General features: G+C 40.5%; 1 protein-coding gene across 5 annotated transcripts in view; it reads right to left on the reverse strand.

Annotated features, from left to right (window-relative positions):
* Positions 1-18,761, reverse strand: part of MECOM (MDS1 and EVI1 complex locus) — a 56,713-nt gene that overhangs the window by 16,415 nt on the left and 21,537 nt on the right. For 2 of the 5 annotated variants that reach the window (XM_045031562.1, XM_045031559.1), the window contains exons 6-8: positions 11,605-12,961; positions 9,081-9,168; positions 4,910-4,936 (exon numbers count right to left, since the gene is read on the reverse strand). In XM_045031562.1, coding sequence (XP_044887497.1) covers positions 4,910-4,936; positions 9,081-9,168; positions 11,605-12,961 — 1,472 coding nt within the window. The remainder of the gene's footprint in view (positions 1-4,909; positions 4,937-9,080; positions 9,169-11,604; positions 12,962-18,761) is intronic. The other 3 variants (XM_045031561.1, XM_045031560.1, XM_045031563.1) reach the window with 2 other exon arrangements.

Consider the following 18,761-nt stretch of genomic DNA (forward strand, 5'->3'; position numbering starts at 1 on the left):
ATCTTCAACTGGTGTAAATCAATATAGCGCCACTGAAGCCATTGGCGTTACACCAGTTTGTGTCAGCTGAGGATATAGCTCCCAGAATCCAAACAATGCACATTTTTAAAAGGTAATAAGGAAAATATTGACTATTAAAATGGGCGGCTTTCCTTTGCTTTGCAGGCAGCCAGCCCTGAAATAAAGTAGGGGTAAAAGTGAGGGAAGGGTAAGCTATTAACTCCCTTCTTTCCTCTTGCACATACACTTTTTCCCCATTTGTATTCCCTCCACTCATCGCCAAGAACCACTGAAGCAACATAAAAGCTATCAGTGAATCCTTCCTTTCAGCATCTTAATGCTGGCTATGGGAACACTTTGCCCCTTCCCACCCCCTCCCCCCGCCAAAAAAAAACACAAAACAAAGGCCCTGTAAGGCAGAATTGAGGATTAGAGGATATACCAGCAATGTAAGGTAAGAAACCCTTTCAGGAATGGCATAGTTATCAAAGTAGCAACCATTAGCAACTCAGGAGATTCGGAGAAGATGTTGGATTTAAAATAAAGCGAAACACTTGAAAGCACGACAGTACTGGGAATCAGGTAGGGAGAGAACACACCATGGTCCTTGGCTCCCCAGTTGACCTTGATGAATCAGCTCCCCACTACATCTCAGGTGCTTCCTGCTCCTCTGGATTCCACACTTTGAGCCCTAATCCCCCTTCCCCAGCTTTGCTTCCCTATAGATCTTCTAAAGTCCATAGGGCCTCCTGTGATCCATAGTAGATCCCAGAGAACCAGGAGCCTACTCTGGTCTGCTGTAGCTCCTGCAGCCCTATATCCCAAAAAATACCATGTCTGAATGACTTCAGATTCTCGTAACTGATCACTGGTCTCTAGACCTTTCTACAAAAATTTGAAGTGGAAATTCTTTTTTGAGTAGTTGGGGTGCTCCTGGATAAACAAAATAAATCTCAGTCTTAACAATGGAGGGGCTGCAATGATCAGTGAAACACTGATCTGCCTGCAGGGTTACTTAGCAGCGTGACAGGCACCTACCCTGGAAGGTTAGGTAGATAGTTACTGAAACAGGATTCACTTCCCCTAGCCTGTGGTCTCAAATCCAAAATCTCTTCCCACACCAAGATGCTCCTCTTCCACAACTTACAGATAATATGATTCTTTTTCACAAGACTGCCCAGGACACTGCACTACATTATAAGTGGAACGGGTTTCTGCAGCTCTTTATGCTAAATTCTGATATCGCTCCATTCAAGTGAATATTTAGGGTTCAGTTATGTTATCAAGGTACAGCCATATCTTGGAGACAGTGAAGAACCAAGCCGCCCCTGGGTGACTCTGGGAGGAATTGTGTCACAAGGAAGCACAATTGCTCCTGGTACTCCCAGGAACAAAGGGGGAGCATGTCTATCACACCACCTCTCTGGACAATAGAGTATGCTTCCCCGTTTGTACTGGAGGGCTCCTCCAAAGCCCTGTGAAGCCAATGAACATCTTTCCAATTACTTTAATGGGCTCTGGATCAGGCCCCTGGGAATGTTCACTGACCAGTATGAAGCGCAGAGCATGGTCCCACACGCTCCACCTCTTTTGGGGTGGCTTGCACCCCAGTTCAGGCTAAAAGAGAGCACTCCTTGTATTGAGGGAACACTGGCCACTGCATGGTGGTGCAGTTGTCGGGGGAGGAAAGGCATAATTTGACTCTTAATGTAGAATTAGTGTAATTTATACGTCTACAGAGCAAGTTAGCTGAGGAGGTAAGAGAGTGAGAAGATTGCATTACATATTTTACATAAAGTTATTGCCTTATGGACAAGTAATGTCTGCTGCTAATCTGAGATCAGTGAATGGCAGTATTTTATAAAGAACTGTAATTTTTTGATTTACATATCTGAGAGTTGTTGATTCTATCTGAGTCCAGATGTCTGGAAAAGGAAGTAGCTTTACCCCCACCTCCCTCCTGTCCCTAAGAGGCTATTAACCGCATACTGACGCAAATCAATATGTAGTCACAATTCCCTAGCGCTGACCCAAAAAGGCAGACATTACCATAATTGGGAAAAAAAGTATTTATAAACATTTCAACAGGCTAGATATCATCAAAAAGGGGCTCAGACATTTGTCTTAAGATTTATTTGCAGCAACAGAAAATCAGTGACATACATAAAGGAGGGTTTATTTAAAAACATTTTTTTAAAGGATAACCTGATAGTATGAAATGATCTAGAAACTAGTGTCAATGAAGTGCATGACCTAATGTTTTACAAATTAGAATCCTTAATGCTATTATCATAAAAACAACTGACTTTATGGCCATAACTCATGGGAAAGGATTGTACAAATGTTTGTTTTCTATTTTTATTCATCTCATTTAAAGGAATATCAAAATCCTGCTTTAAAGGTCAGCAGTTCTACCTCCCTACCCCAAACTATAATGATTTCTTTAAAAGCATGACTTTTGGTCAATTTGTTGTACTGCAATCCCATACTTCACCACATCACATTCATGTTCATGACCAAGAGACTGAATGACTAAATTTTGTGAAGTATCAAGTAAAGACCAAAATCTGATCTCAGGTATACCAGTGTAAATCCAGAGTCTCCACTGACACTGATGGAGTTGATCTAGATTTAAACTGGTGTAACAGAGAGCAGATCTTGGCCTATAATAAACACAACAAATGAAGAAGCATGAATAATTCATCCCAAAATGCATCTTATTTATATAGACAACTATTTTAATTATTTATCATAATTCTTCACAATGTTATTGCAAATGAAGTCCTAATTGAATTACAAGATGTCTTTATAGCACACTGCTTCTAAACTTTAGTAAGAGGTGGGGACAGAGTGCCAGGTTTTGGGGTGGATTATAAAGTGTGCCTACTGAATATATTGTGATCCATTCAAAATAAAGTGTTTCCAATTGATCCGGACTATTTGTGCCACAGAATGAAAAATAACCTTAAATAAACTTAAAATAGATAAGCCAGGATGCCATGAGTTGAGATATACAGGTTCAAGTGACACATTCAAACCCTTCAAATTGGAGACAAAACCATCCATAAATCAGCACCTTCCTCCAATCAGTTTAACAGTACGCTTTCAATACAATACATATTGTATTGCAGCTGTTCAACCATCATCATGGCCAGAGGACAAAAAAAGGAAAATAGTTCGATGACATAAATTTGGGGACAGAGCCAACATTAGGGAGAGAGGGTGGAAGAGAAAGAACGTACTGAGATTTTTTCTGTTACATAATTACCACAATACAGAGCTGTTATTTTAAAAGCACAGTGGATCCAGAGCGCATCATACAAGTCACTTAATCCTCCCAGCACCTTTAGATGACACCATTTTGAATTCACTCCACTGAGTGAAAAAATGTCTGGGGCCATCTATGATGATGTCAAAGCTGCGCTGTCTATTTCTGTTTTACACCTATGTATTGCCTGTGGCCAGTATAGGATTTCAAAAGGGAAAACATTTTACAACTTCCACTTAAATTGATTCTTCCGTGCCAAATTATCACGGGTGAAATTCATCCCTTTGAATGGGGCCAGCACACAGCACCTGAGTCTCTCCAGTCCCAATCAATTCCTCAAAACAGGGCTCCAGTTCAAAAATAGGGTGTAAGTGATGCATAGGCCATGTGCTGGCCCTCTGCATAGGGACTAAATTCCATCCACTGAGCGCAGCATTGTCAGCTCATTTCTATCACTAATAATATTTCATAAGTAGAGCCTGATCCAATGCCCATTGACATCAGTCTCTGCTTTGAATGGGAATTAGATCAGGCCCTGAAATAGCATCTTACATCTGAGGACTTTATGAAGCTGAGTAAGTATCATTATCATTATTTGCATTTTACAGATGGTAAATAGAGGATTTAAAAGCCAGATTTACAGAAAGTCGGACTACGGTCCTCAAGTATTTTTGTACGCTTAGCTGTGGTACTTGGGTTGTAAATGAGCATTTGGGTATCTAAATATTCATTTGCATGTGCATATCCCCCCCCCCCTGTTTTTTCTTTGACACTCCTGAAGTCATTCTTTACACAAAAGTAGGCATGAAAAAATGTGTCCAGATCTCAGGCCACATTTTATGAAAATCTGGCCTTAGTCTTGAGACACTATCTCAAGTCACAGAGAATGAGCAGAACAGAACATTGGTTTCCTGACTCTGACTCTCCTATTCTAGCCCCTAAGCCATGATGTCAGGAGAATTCTGGGATTAGCAGTTATTGCTTAATTGCAGCTGCTGCAGGGACAGCAAAGTAAGAACAAAACACTGTGTTATTTGGGGGATTATAAAAGTAGTTAAAAGAGCTATTTGGATTTCCACACCAATTTGGAACTGGATTTAAATATGAGATTAAAGGGAAAAAAAGCTTACTCTCAGTTTTACCCCATTGATGCTCCTGTTCTCATTAATGGGAGTTATATGTGCCTACATGAAGGAAGAATTGGACCCAAAGGCCCCAAATCAGTATGTGTTGTATCTGTAATGTAAGGGCTGAATTGGGTACTTTAAAGTCTAGAATCCAGAGGATTTTGATCATCAGATTGTAACACCTGTAATGGAGGTAAAATTTGAGGCCTAAACTTTCAGCATAACCTGGAGGCAAATAGCTTGTAGTAGCCTCACTAAAATACAACCAAATGCCACATGGTGAAGTCCTTACCTAGGCAAAACTCCCATTGCCTTCAATAAGAATAGACTGCAGGATTACGTAGGAAGAAGGCCAATGTGACATGGCAAGATATTATCCACTACAGCTATGACATTCAGTAGGAAAGCACATGGCGTACTCCATAACTATGCAGAGGGTTATCTTTCATGTTATGCTTTTCTTATGCAATTTATTTTACAATGTTTAAATCAAAAATATAAGCAAATAACTTACCCAAGTTCTTTGATCAGGCAATTGGAACTGGGAGCAAAATTGAAACAAAAACAACACATTATTCCTGCATTGGAACCCTTATTGCAATCAATCTATTGTGAAGTTAGCTAAGGTTTCTCAGTGAGTGGATTGTTTGCTTTTGGGCACACTCTACCTAAATGCAATCTTTGAAGTGGCAATTTATTGCAAAATATGACCAACTGACCTATTCTTGTACAGATTTAGGGCCCTAGGCTTTAAGAGGAATTTTTTCTGAGCAGGGACTGTGTAACAACTATAGGAATTGTAGCTTAATATTTCTCTCTCTCCTCTAGTCTAAAAATCTATTTTAGAAGCCTAGCCCATAGCTCTCATAGCATCTGATTACAAGGATGCAAATTAACCTCTTGCTTAAGCAAATGAAAAACTCCAGGCAATAAATGTCGCTATAAAAGTAAGAATTTGTAGAAGAACTGAAAAATTTGAATTTATTTCACAAATGTTTTTTACAGAGATAATTTTACCCTACCATTAGAAAGTGAAAATACATGGTGGAATCTGCAATTATATTAATAACCTAGGGACAATAGGTATACTCACAAAAAAAGTTGATTTGCTAATTTGCCTCTCTGGTACTAAATATTGGGTCAAATTCTACGTTGGGATGTAGGGAATGGTTTCCACTGAAGTTGATAAGAGGGCAGACTTTAGCCCTTTATGATCTGACAGGTTGTCCAATAGCATTTTTATTTTCATTTGCTATGTTTAAAAATGCACATTACACACCAGACTTCATGTCACACCATCTCTTACAAGTTAAGCAGTCATCCCTAGCACCCAGATAAATGACGACAATGAAGACCAGCTGTTCCCATGAATTCTTTCTATTGCACAATCAGAGCCTGTATGATAATGTGTGAATTGCTATAAATGTACATCATTTATCTCACTGTATATTTTGAATGAATACTCTGTAACAGAGTACAGCTAAAGAAATTAATAAAAATTAATATGGCATCATCAGATATAACCAAGGAACACCATTTAAAAAATGATAGGGTCATTATAGATCATCCCTCATACATGGTACAAGGGGACACTTCTTAGGCAGGGTAATACTTTACACAGCTGGATAATTATTCTCACTCAGGCCAAAGGGCAAACGATGTACAGACAAATGGCATCCTCACACTAGGTTGAGATCTATGGGGACAAGCGAGCTTCACTAGCCCATGGACCCTTTGGTTCTCTCAGAGCAAGGCAACCCATGCTGCCATTGATTTGTCTCACATCAACTGCCATCCCACACCCTCTCTGAAATATGGAAAAGCCACAATTATTCCACATTTTATATAGTGCCGTACCTGTGCATTAGAGGCATTAATAAAGACACAATTCCTGCCCCAAAGAGTTTATAATCTACTTCAGAAAACCTCAGAACAAGAAGCTGGCCAAAGAAGGGGACAGGAAAAGAAGAGACAAGGTGTAAAAATAAAGAGAAATATATTATATGTAGAGAACAATCATATAGGACCGGACCATTTTAAAGAGAGGCTGTGGGGTGGGAATGACTTGCCTAACTCAGCCATAATTTATGATGCTCTAAATGACAACTCCTCCCCTAGCCATGCAGCATTGACCTACCACCCCGCAGCCACAGAAGGGCAACAAGAGGTTGTATGGTGGGAGGAGATACAATATGTTTGCCTTTTGTCACTCTGTACTTCCTCTCAGTTTTTCATGGGTTTTCTGGGGTTTTGCTCCTCTTCTTACCAGACAGTGGAGAAGACCGCTTACCCCAATATCATTAAAATGTTTGGAAATCCCAGGCTGAGTTCTCTGCTAGTGTAAATGGGTGTGGCTCCATTGACTTCAAAAAGCTTCCCTCATTTATACCAGCAGGGAAATTTGCAAGTTCTCTGTGAAGAAACCACTAAGGGTGAAATCCTGATCCCTGTTAAGTTAATAACAAAACTCTCATTTTGACCTCAGTGAGCCAAGAGTTCACCCTAGATGCCTATCACATCCTCTCTTGAAAGCCTATCTCTTGTATGCCTTTAACTCCCTCCTCCATCTTCTCTCCTCATGCGTTATTTATTTAGATTTCTGCTGCACTATATAAAAGCGTGTCCAATCCAAACCCTGGGCACCTCTGACAAGCCCTGAAGAATACATTCATACATAAACAGACTCCATCATTTACCCACAGATCAGAGTACCCCAGCAGCAACATAAATATACCAAAATGTGATAAACTCCTCCAGCAAAACCACCAGAGCCCCCTCCCCATTTCAATCGAGCTACACAGATTTATTCCAGCTGAGGACCTGACCATCACTGAATTTCTACCAGGCAGTGCATCACCTGAAATGTTCTCTCTGTAAATGTATTATAGCTGTGTGTAAGGCTCCTTAACTACTCTGTTTTTTTTAAAAACAGACCTAGAAAATGTATGCCTACTTTGTCTTTGCAATATCACAAAGTCTCCCATCCTGCAGCCCAAACCTGTTTTCATTCACTTACTCATGCTAAAGGCTAAGGAGGAGGAGAAGAGATAGCAAAGGCCCTTTGCTAAAACATTCTCAATTGAGATTACTGGCCAGATTCTGCTCTCACTCACAGCACTAGAAATCCAGAGGGAAAGCTCAGTGGAGTTAACTGGGGTTTACACCACTGTGGCTGAGAGCAGGGTTAGGTCCTTTCTGTGTATTGATTGTTAGTATCACCTGCTATGAAATGGAAATTGGAAGCACTTCCCTAAAGAGACTGAAAAGGTTGTCTGGTTGCCTTGCAGCTTTGGTAAATATAGTACCTCAGTATATTCTGCTGAAACTCTATCAGGTACATTTTTATTGTAATACTTAGTGATTAGCATCAGCTATTCCCTTCATTTCCTATAGTGTCAATACATACGTGCTTTTCTTCCTTTTCCAGCTGTGCAAGAACATTGCTCTCATGTATCTGTGCTAAGGCATGGCAAGATCTGTTCTACACAGAAGCCAAAAAAATCCCAGTAGTAACTGAGCCTCACAACATGAGGTAGGTGCATATTCATTATTATCCGCATTTTACAGATGCTAAATTGAAGCAGAGAGTTCCCATAGCCTACCCAAGAGCTCAGAGGGAGTAAATATCAGAGCAGGGAGTTCCTTACTCCCCTGTCCTGTGCTCGAAGCACTAGACCAAGATGGGGAAGTGAAGTCACCCTGTCAGATTGGCACAATACAGGATAAGCAAGTGATACAGGGTTGCAAATAATGCAGAGTTTTGACCCAGGCTATCATTAACCTTTCTGTGCCATGTACAGATCCACATGGTTGAAATAGGTCTACTATTTTCTTGACATAGCAAATGAGCAGCAGGACATTAAGCATATGACCAAAGAACCACACAATAGCCTCATCGCACAATGTTAGCTGAATGTCTTCGGGCATGGAAAGGGGATGTATTGCAAGCACATATTATTTCCAGTTATTCTACAAAGTTACTGAAACCATGCAGTTGCTCTGTGGTCAACTGGAATAGGAGTGTTTGTACTGTGTCCTTTCTGGGTGTCTTTATATATGTATATAGAAAGAGCCTGGTCTTTATAAAGGCTTTTACTTGGGGTGCCCAGATTTGTGGGCCCCACTATGTATCTGCAAAAACTGGCAAGTGGAAATGTCATCACTGATATCTCCAAATATGCAGCTGTACCCACACACCCTGTGCTTAAACTTATATATGGCAACATTAGTGCCCACAATTAATTACAGGGGGAATGACTTGAGGGTGCAAAACTGAGCAGTAAAAATTGAAGCCACTTTTCAAGATCAGGCCCCAAATTCCATTGTCTCTCTGGGTATTGCTTAGAGATGGGCACAATGATCCCTCCACTGCCATTGGCCACAGTGGGGAGACTGCAGAAGCACAACTTGGTAGTAGCATATCTTGTTTGATCCATTCTAATTTGGTGGGGCGGGGAGCTCTAGAACATACATGTAGCTCAGATTTGGGTCCCACTACAATCGGAACATGATGGTTTAGCTGCAAAACATCACAAAGAACATGCTAATGTTTTTCCACCACGACATTGGAAAAATTGTGCGTTTTAGGAAATCCGAAAATAACTCAGACTGCATTCTTTTCTCTGCACCTGCTTTGAAGCATCAACAGGATTTGTTTACAATATTGAAATTCCAAAAATACTTACTTGCGGATGAAACAAGAATCCTGGGGAAGGTCTCAAGTACTTTTCCTTTAACGCTTCAAGTGGGTCAGTTAACTTTCTTTTCTCTACTCTGTAAATGTTAAAATTGATTTGCTTGTGATGATTCAGTCTTAGGCATTAATAACTATTCAGCTACTTATGTTTAAAATAGTCAACATCAAGTAATTGGTTTCTTGGTGATAATGGTAAAAGATAAGGAGGTACAGTCATCTCTTGATTTGTGCATGCAACTATCAGTAGCACTAATGAGAGTCGTGATCATCCATTAAAAAGAGATTATACCATTTACATTGGAAATAATCCCATTTCAAAAGGCCAATACTATTGATAATAGTAACTGATGACTAACTGCACTGAGCCCTGTTATCAGGGGCGGCTCTAGACATTTCGCCGCCCCAAGCACGGCGTCATGCCGCGGGGGGCGCTCTGCCGGTCACCGGCCCCCCCGGCTCTGGTGGACCTCCCGCAGGCGTGCCTGAGGAGGGTCCGCTGGTCCCGTAGCTTCAGTGGAGCCGCGGGACCAGCGGACCCTCCGCAGGCACGCCTGCGGGAGGTCCACCGAAGCCATGGGACCAGCGGACCCTCCGCAGGCATGCCGCCGAAGGCACCCTGCCTGCCGCCCTCCTGGTACCGGCAGAGCGCCCCCCGCGGCTTGCCGCCCCAAGCACGCGCTTGGCGTGCTGGGGCCGGGAGCCGCCCCTGCCTGTTATCAAGAAATAGGGCCCATCTGCATTTTCCAAACACAAGAAAAGCTCTCATTGACGCCAGTGGGGGCTTTTCGTATTAGGCCTGCAGAAAGGGACCTTTGGGAAGCTCATCTTCCTTTGTGAAGAATTTAGGCCCTGCCCTTGCCAACCACTTCACATAGGCACAGAGATGTCCTTGCAAAGAGGAAGTGAGCAAAATCCAGGCCTACAGAAATGTAGTGAATTTGCCACAACAGAAATGAAGGCTACATTCAACTAATTGTGTGTCTTCAAGTAGTGAAATAGGGCATCTGATAGTTTAAAATTAGTACTGGCATTTTAGTTCCTCCTGCATTTTTGATTATCAGTTTAAATGGTATCATTTATCAAGGGGCTGATCCTGCATTCCTTACTCAGACATAATTTTCATTGGCGTCAATGGAAAGTCTGCCTGAATAACAACTATGGGACTGGCCCCATGTTATGCTGGCAGCATTCCTTTACTACTCCTTCACAAATTGCATTATCATGCACTGCAGTACTGTGTAACAGTAACAATTTCCACTAATTCAGTAATGATAAATTAATATCATACAAGAAACCTGTGGCCTAATACCTATACGGCATAAATTAAACCATCTCAATAAGTAACACACTGCTAACACCGTTCCTTTCTAATGCATACCCTTTATCTTATGCCAGAGAGTGTTTTATTACATTTTTGCCAAAAGCAACTTTTTGGACGATAGTAATGAATTAAGATCATTTGTATTACAGGTATTTGTTATTTTTAACAATAGTCTCTTTGTGAAATAGGCTGTTTAGATTATGAACAAATAGTTTTTTATGGCTAATATTTCACTACTCCTATGTTTCCCGTAGATTAATTTAGACGTATGACTACAACTAATTAGAGATATGCAGGCAGAGTATCAAAGTGCATACAAGTGCTGACGTACACAAGACCTGTGGTGAAATCCTGGCCCCACTGAACTTAATGGCAAAATTAATGGGAGTTCAATGGATCTGAGGATTTCACCCCTGATTTCTAAGGGCTTGTCTACATGGGGAAAATGGGCTGGAACAGCTGTTCCGCAATGGCACCACATGTGGACATTCTTATTCTGCACTGAGTGTTCACATGGGGAGTTAGTGTGGAATAATTATTGTGCTTTAAACTCACACGCTAGCTTATTTTCCGGTAGCTTCCCTGTGGAGACAAGCACTAATATCTTGGCTCACTTAGGATCCGATCCTATTCCCACTAAAGTCAATGGAAAGACTCCCATTGACTTAATGAGGTGAGATCAGACCCTTAACTGCTCACACAGTTTTTTGTTTCGTTTTGCCACCAGGGACACATTCTGCCTTCACTTACACCCGCACAGACTCACAGAAACTGGTGGGCCGATCTAGTGTAAGTGAGAGCAGAATTTCACCCTCAGTGCCCACATTCCTTTGATCTGTCAGCCCAGATTCAAGCCCTAGTTGCAGCTGTCTGCTACACCAAGTGGAGTGGAATGGTGCAACCAAGAGCAGAATTTGGCCCAGATAATGTTTGAAATAAATGCTATTATGGGGGTAGGGCATGGGGTGTAGCGCTTTTGAGCAAAAGGGACTTGTACTAAAAGAATTTAAAGAACGTTTTCAAATATCCAGCATTTGTGCCACCTCATTTCTGGATAAGCAAATGTATTACATTACTACATATTGTAAATGACAGTGCATGCTGAGCTAATGGATCACTTCAAGTTACACAGGGAAAGTCCTGAAAGTGTTAACTGTGCTCAAGAAAGCCATATTCCATTAAAGCCTGTTACCTGTAAATGGGATCCATAAAGAATGGAGTGGGCCTGGCATGTTGCAAAGAAGCATCAGTTGCTTTCCTTGTTTCAAGGTCACCTCCTTTCTTTTCACCAAAGACATGGTTTTTCCGAGGCTCCGCTTGTTTTGTACCACTGGCTCGACTTCTGCTGCCCATGCTCAGATCTAGTGGTTGATCCTGGCTTGTCACAGACGGAGCTGCTGGTTTTGAGGTTATAGAAGTAACTGGCTTCTCCTCCTTACGTTTAGTGGTGAGGTCAAAGGGAGACTCAGCGCTTCCCTTTGGGATCTTCTTTACTTCACTTGGTGACTGAGGCTCCATTTTCAAAGGCAACGGTCTCAAGTCTCTATCAGGAAATGGGTACATTGATTGAGAGAATGCTGGAAAAAATGGGAGGGGAAACATGGAAGGGTAAGGTAAAGCTCCAACTTTTTTGTCTTGCAGCCCCACAAGTCCTGTTGAACCAAAGTATTTTTCAGCAATAGAAGCAATAGCCTTTATAGAATCATTCACAGCTCCTGACACCGCAGTTTGTTCCTCTAAAGATGGTGAGAAAATGGAATGACTGCTGTATTCTTTCTTATTATTTATTGAAGCCAAATTCTGAAGAGAGCTTACTTTGTCTTTGAACATTTTACCATTTTCTTTAAATTTCTCTTTATCACTTTCAATGTCACTTTCCAGATCAGAGCCAGAGGTGGTCTCCAGGTCACTGCCACTGGGAGTACTGACATCATCAAGATCACTACTCTCTGACTGGTCACTGATTTTTTCGTGCGGCCTCTCTTCAGAGGACCTCTCTGGTTGAAGCTCCAGTGGCTTATTTTCACCTACAGAGGGGTGCTTATTTAGTGCCTTCAAAATATCCTGTGTAGCTGGCAGTATCTGAGGATGTGTCATGAGGGGACTTTGACTTTTGTTTGTCTGGTCTGTGCTGGGTAGTCCTTTAACAGGAGAACTAGCAGGTATCAAAGGTGGCCTGTGGTACAAGCCTGAAGGAAATAGACCAGGGAAGCTAAAAGAAAATCCAGGAGCTGTTGGAAAGGTAAGACCAGCAGGATGCCTATTGGCACCAAAATAGTCAGCAAGGCCCGGATTTGCATGATTCATATTAACCATGGACGTTTTATCCATAGCTGGGGTTCCAGGAAGTGAAATGCCTTGGCCAAAAAATCCTCCTGCTGCAAAATGATTCTTGCCCTCACAAAATCTCCTGTGTTTATTTAAGGAAGATGTAGTGCTGAACATTTGTCCACAGTCTTTGCACTTGATTTGGGTTCTGCAATCAGCATGCATGCGCTTATGACGACAAAGGTTTGAAAACTGAGTATAGGATTTATGGCAGACCTCACCTGTGTGTAAACAACAACAACAACAAATCTCAGGCTTTATGATAATTCCCCCTTTCCCCACCCGAATTTAGCAAAGAAAACAATTTGTTACCCCCAACATGTCAATTAGGAAGCCATAGGGAGAAGTCTGTGAGCTTCATCTGGGTGCACAAAACAAATGAAAACTCATTTTACTCTTTCCAAAGCAAGGCATCCAATTAGACAAATGTCTTGAGATAGCATAAAGAACCCACCCAACAAAAAATAAAAATAAAAATCCCTAAAATACAAATATTTCCTTTTCACTTTTCACAATTCTTGGGTTGCTTACAATGTTTTAAATTCATGATCATTATTATTATTTATACTCAGTAGCACTCAGAGCGCCTGATCAGAATCAGGCCCCCAGTGAGCATGGCACAAACTAAGGCCCTGATCCTGGAGACACCTACACATCTGAATAGCTTTATCCATATGAGTACCTCCACTGATGTCACTGTGATTATTAAAATGCTTAAAGTTATTCACAGGCATAAGCATTTGCAAGATCAGAGCCACAAAAGTAGACATAGTCCCTGCCCCAAAGAGCTTACAATCTAAAAAGACAAACAAGATATATGAAGGATGGGGGAGAGGGAGACAATCAGATATATACAAGCACATATAACTATTAATAAACCCAACGTTTTGCATTTACAAATGAGATGCTAATTACATGAAAGCCTTGGCATTCCAGGCTGTGGTTTCCAGAGCAATCACAATCTGGTGCCTGGGCACATATGTAACATTCTCTATTTTCACATACAGTGTTAGAAGAATGCATATGGTCAGTGTGATAGAGTTACAGTTGCTTTGGAAGCCATAACGCTTAATTTCATGTCTCATGTAATTATAATCTTGGCCTTAATGTTTCATAATGTAATTTGCTTGTTTGTCTCTTTCATGTGAAAAAACATACCCTATTTCAACAACTATTTCCTCAAATAATGCAGCTGTATTTATTTGAATGTCTGATGCTCAAAACAACTCAATGGATTTCCTCAAACTCCTTTGGGTCAAGAACAATGTCAGCTCAAAAAAGGGACATCTAGAGAAAGCCTTAAACCTTGGAGATTAGGGGTTGCAATTTTGATCTGACCGGTCTGATCTACACTACAACATTTCCCATGTCTGAATACAGTTATCAACAATCACAATCAGTGACAGGAAGAGGAGGGTGGTGTAGTGGCCAATGTAGAGTGAGACATGATAAATTTTCGTAGTGTAGACCAGATCACTGAGGTGAACGGGATTTTGTGCTGTTAGCAGGTAACTGTCATATAATCACAACTACAGGGTCACTACTGCAAAGATGTAATTTCCTACTTTGTGAAACCTTGTTTTCATGTCATCTTGAAAGAGCACAATTACTTTGATTTTTCTCTCTTTTAGGAACTTTACTGAGCAAGGCATTTGGGTAGAAAACAGTGAATAGAAGCAAAAGGTTTAGCAATTTAAAATTCCCTGTTAGAGAATAAGATCTAGACTTCAATCCTCCATACACACAAACATGAACAACTTCATGCATGTGAGTGTTCCCATTGAACTCAATGGAACTACTCATGTATGTAAAGTTACGCAAGTAATTTGCAGAATCAGGGCCGTAGTTTGTCCTCAATAAGAGGCTTTTCCTTGCAATTTGGAATTCTCAGTAGAACAGGAAAGATCGATAAGGGAACTTCAATAAGCTTCATTGAGGCCTACAGAAATCTGACCAGAAACCTTGTTTGAAAGGAGAAAGTCTGGGTTGTCACTCATTTGGAAGGTTGCTGTGGTTTGACTTATAGATATTTTAGATTTTGTTTGTGTGTACAAAGCTTATGTCCCTTTTTTACTGTACTTTCACACAGCATCAGGAAGTTTCCAGAGTTGTGCCATGCAATGTGTTGCATTTGACACTTTCCTGGATAAACAGAATGTAATGCTAAAGCTGCTGAAACACACGTTCCATCAATAAGCTTCGTGTGTCAACACTTCATAGTATTCTGCTTCTATCAGTAAATGTTCTAATTTGTTCAAAAACAAAATTAAGCAATATTTTACTGCTGTGATAAAATTCTTTTCTTTTTTCCCTTCAGGGAAAAAGCATGTGGCTACACTTTGACTTAATATGCGCTATATCTTAAGCTCTCATCTTTCACACATCAAAGCCACACAACAATTCACATTGTGTATTCCGAGCCCTTTTTAACAATCATTTTCATGCTTTGAGACAGGCTGACATAATTTACAATGGCTCTATTTTAAGCTGGTAAAGGAAACTGAATTGAATGTATCTCATCCTGCAGAGTTGGTTCCCATGAACTATAATCACGTCTTCTAACTTCCACTCACACCAATGCCTGAGCTAACCTTCCTGCGCTTCTAAACCCCTGCCCTTGAGAAACTTGACCACTTGTTGTCATGTCTTAACTGTTTACCTCTTTAGTGGGCTCTTCACATCACAGCAATAATACTTCCATTGTCTAAGGGCCTGATCCTGTCAGACAAGTTTTCCTATTCATGCCTCATTGCTATCATTGGCATGGCTCAAATGGGAAAAGATTGCAGGATTAGGCCCAAACACAGGAAGTGTGCAATGCTATAATTCAGGAAGAATGCCTGTTACGGTATATCAGTTGGTGTTCCTGTAAGATAGCTTCATTCACAAAGAAGATTCTAGATTTTAAAAAAAGCATAAAGTTTTCCTACCATGCATATTAGAATGCCTGGTTTTCTCTTGCTACATTTCCCCCCCTAATTCGGGAACCAGATCCTAGTTAATTAAGGATTGTAGGACCAGCCATTTATTTGTTCTGATATAACACATTAAATTGACAGTTATTTGTTATGCCTCATATAGTCAACATATAGGGCCCAATCCTGCTTCCACTGAAGTCAGTGCCAAAGCTTTCATTGATCTTCCCAGTGCAGAATCAGGCCCACAAAGCAAAGTTTAGGGCTAGCTTATGCAACTCGTGGGACCAATCAGATAAGCCAAAGTAAATTGGCTACAATTGTGTAAATAAATGCCAACAGTGAGAGTAGCCCAGTCTACCCCTTGGATACCATGAGTCAAATCCTTATCTACTGTAAATCAGTGTAGCTTCCCTAAAGGCAATGGATCTACACCATTTTACACTAGCAGAGGATCTGACCACATATATTTCATTCCAAAAAATATATTTATACTACTAAGTACTTTTAAAAGACCTATATGTACTGTTTTAGGACTATATATTGCTAAATAATTATTCTCCATGAGTAAACTCAAAATTGAAGGGAACTGAAAAACATTGTATTTCCATGGAAAAGCAAAAAAAAATAATCTTCCTACAAGTTATTGGTATCCTTGCAAACTATTACAATGTGTGCAATTTAATCTTTAAAAGGCCTAACATGACTTTATACTTCTCTTTAAAACAAACAAAAAAATATTACTGAAATCATGCAAATACCAGCAGTTAAAATATGCAGATGTATATTATTATAACTCCATCCATGTAAGTAAGAGCCATGACAAAGGACTTGCCTTTGGGACCGTAAAACATAGTCTATATAAAAAGGTCTCCCGTGTGCAAGATTCCTCTTGTATTCAAAATATTGAAGGGAGAAATGGGAAATATTTTCATAGGTAATCTGCTGATTTATATGGGCTTTAAAAAGTAGCTATGTTTGGCAATCAAACTTTGGACCAAACCCTGTAATCCTCACTCACCAAAGTAGTCTTACTTATGTGGCTAGTCTTACTGAAGTCTGTGTATTACCTGATGCTGTTGAATTTTACACAGAGCACGCCATTGATTTTATTGGGGAATCTGCACATGAATCAATTGCACAGTATGATCCAATGGGATTACTCACATGAGCAAGACCTATTCCGATGAGTTAAGGTTACATGATCTAGCCCTTTGCTTTCTGCACAACTTTTATTTCCATGTAAAGTTTTGCTTAATATTTAGATGGAGGGGATTTACTGACTTAATAGCTTCCATGTATTAAGGCTACAGAAGCTGGGTTTGACTTCTCCAGTTAGTCTTATGGTATGCTTGGTGTTCTACAGCCTTACCTTTACTCTAAGCAACTAACATATAGCGACTGCTTCCTTCGTTGCAAGGTTTATCACTGGGTAGACCCCCAGCCCTGACACAAACCACAACCCTCCCACCCCACCCCTGGAGGTATATGAATTCATTTGATGTGTAAGTGTACTCTGTCCTGCAATTTTCTTAGAACCAAGAAATTACCTAGCAGTTAAGTTTGCATATTTTCTGCTTATTAAACAAATTACTGTAAGTACTATTTTGAATACGTTCAGCCTATTATGGCATGTGGTTTCTATTTGGAGATTTTGTGAAGGCAGTGAGTAATTATCTTACTGTTGGTGAGTTTTCACTCAGGCTTGGGCGGTGTACTGTAATAAGAGACAGTTGCCATAAACAGACTGGTAGGGCAAATCATGGTGTGTGGCCTTGTGCTGGGAAACAGATATCTACTTTAAGTGACCTGACCCCCCCCAACCCCTCAACACTCAGAAACATCTACCCCAACACGTGAGCTCTACATTCTTTTGTTCTGTAATTTCAGAGCTATTATTCATAATTGTTCTATAGTTTTCTGTCCATCACACTTTGCATTTGAAGAATAACAGTTGCTGTTTTGATTCACCAGAGATCCCTGAAAACATTAATGGAAAGCATTTTACACATGGTTTCATTTGAAAAGAAGCATAGTTCTATTCGGAGCATTTGATTCAAAAGCAACTGTAACTCTAGTGCTTGACTAGTCCTCCATGGCAGGAAGCCATTGTTTTCTAATTATTTAATTTTCACTAATACAGTATTAATTTGAAAAAACCCTCTGTGATCCTGGGTGGGGGAAAATAATTAAGCTGCTGTAATTGCATCTCGTTAATTAGATATTTGCTAGCTCAAATAAGTCCAAACATAAATAAATATGAACTCGTCCACTGGCAGATCTACAGCCCTTACAAGAACGTTTCTTTTAAGTTATTATTACTCATGCTGATGTAGTATCAAGACCCAAAGCACATGTCATAGAACCATTAAACTACTCCCTAGGTGAACATATGCTGGGTGTTCCAATATACTGAAGAAGTTAATACCAGAACTGTTGAAAGCTGATCGCTGGTGGCTCAAACTCCAGAGCACAAGTCCCCGTAGACTAGTATGAAATTGCAGGTTTTCCCCCTCTCCCCATTAAACTAGCTTCCAGTCACTTGACCTTACACCTTTGCACTCTATTTAGCTGGATGCTACAGATCTGCAATGTAATTTAGCCTTCTTTAGGATGTTTTAGATTGGTCCTAGTTTGAAGCAGTCACTTTGACAAGACGGAATGAAGCCACAATCAGTTTGGAAGAAGCACCAGGAAAGAGTTTTTGGCAAACTAGTGCTGAAAACAGGGAGATGGTAGTGAATTAGGGCATTGAGTATATAGGGGTGAGGATTTTTAATTGGCTTTGAGTGGCATTTGAGGAGAATGAGTTGGGATTCAATGGCCAAAGGAGAAATATTTCTCTTTCATCACCATATGGGAGAGAGTCTCTTGAAGCAGTAACAAGTATCCTGAGTCCCGATGCTGCAGCAGGATCTGCACTGAAACCAATGCAGTCAGTGAGACTGTGTGGGTGCAAGAATCTTCACTACCATGTCCAGATGCAGGAATCAGGTCCATAGAGCAAGTACGTGTTTTAAAAAGCTTGAGTGCCAGGACAACTGTTTGTCAAGGTCTAGCAGCTTCCAGTTAATACTTAAGACTGGAATTTGCAAAGGAGCCTAAG

The sequence above is a fragment of the Mauremys mutica genome, chromosome 9 (assembly GCF_020497125.1).
Source record: "Mauremys mutica isolate MM-2020 ecotype Southern chromosome 9, ASM2049712v1, whole genome shotgun sequence".
Lineage (NCBI taxonomy): Eukaryota > Metazoa > Chordata > Testudines > Geoemydidae > Mauremys > Mauremys mutica.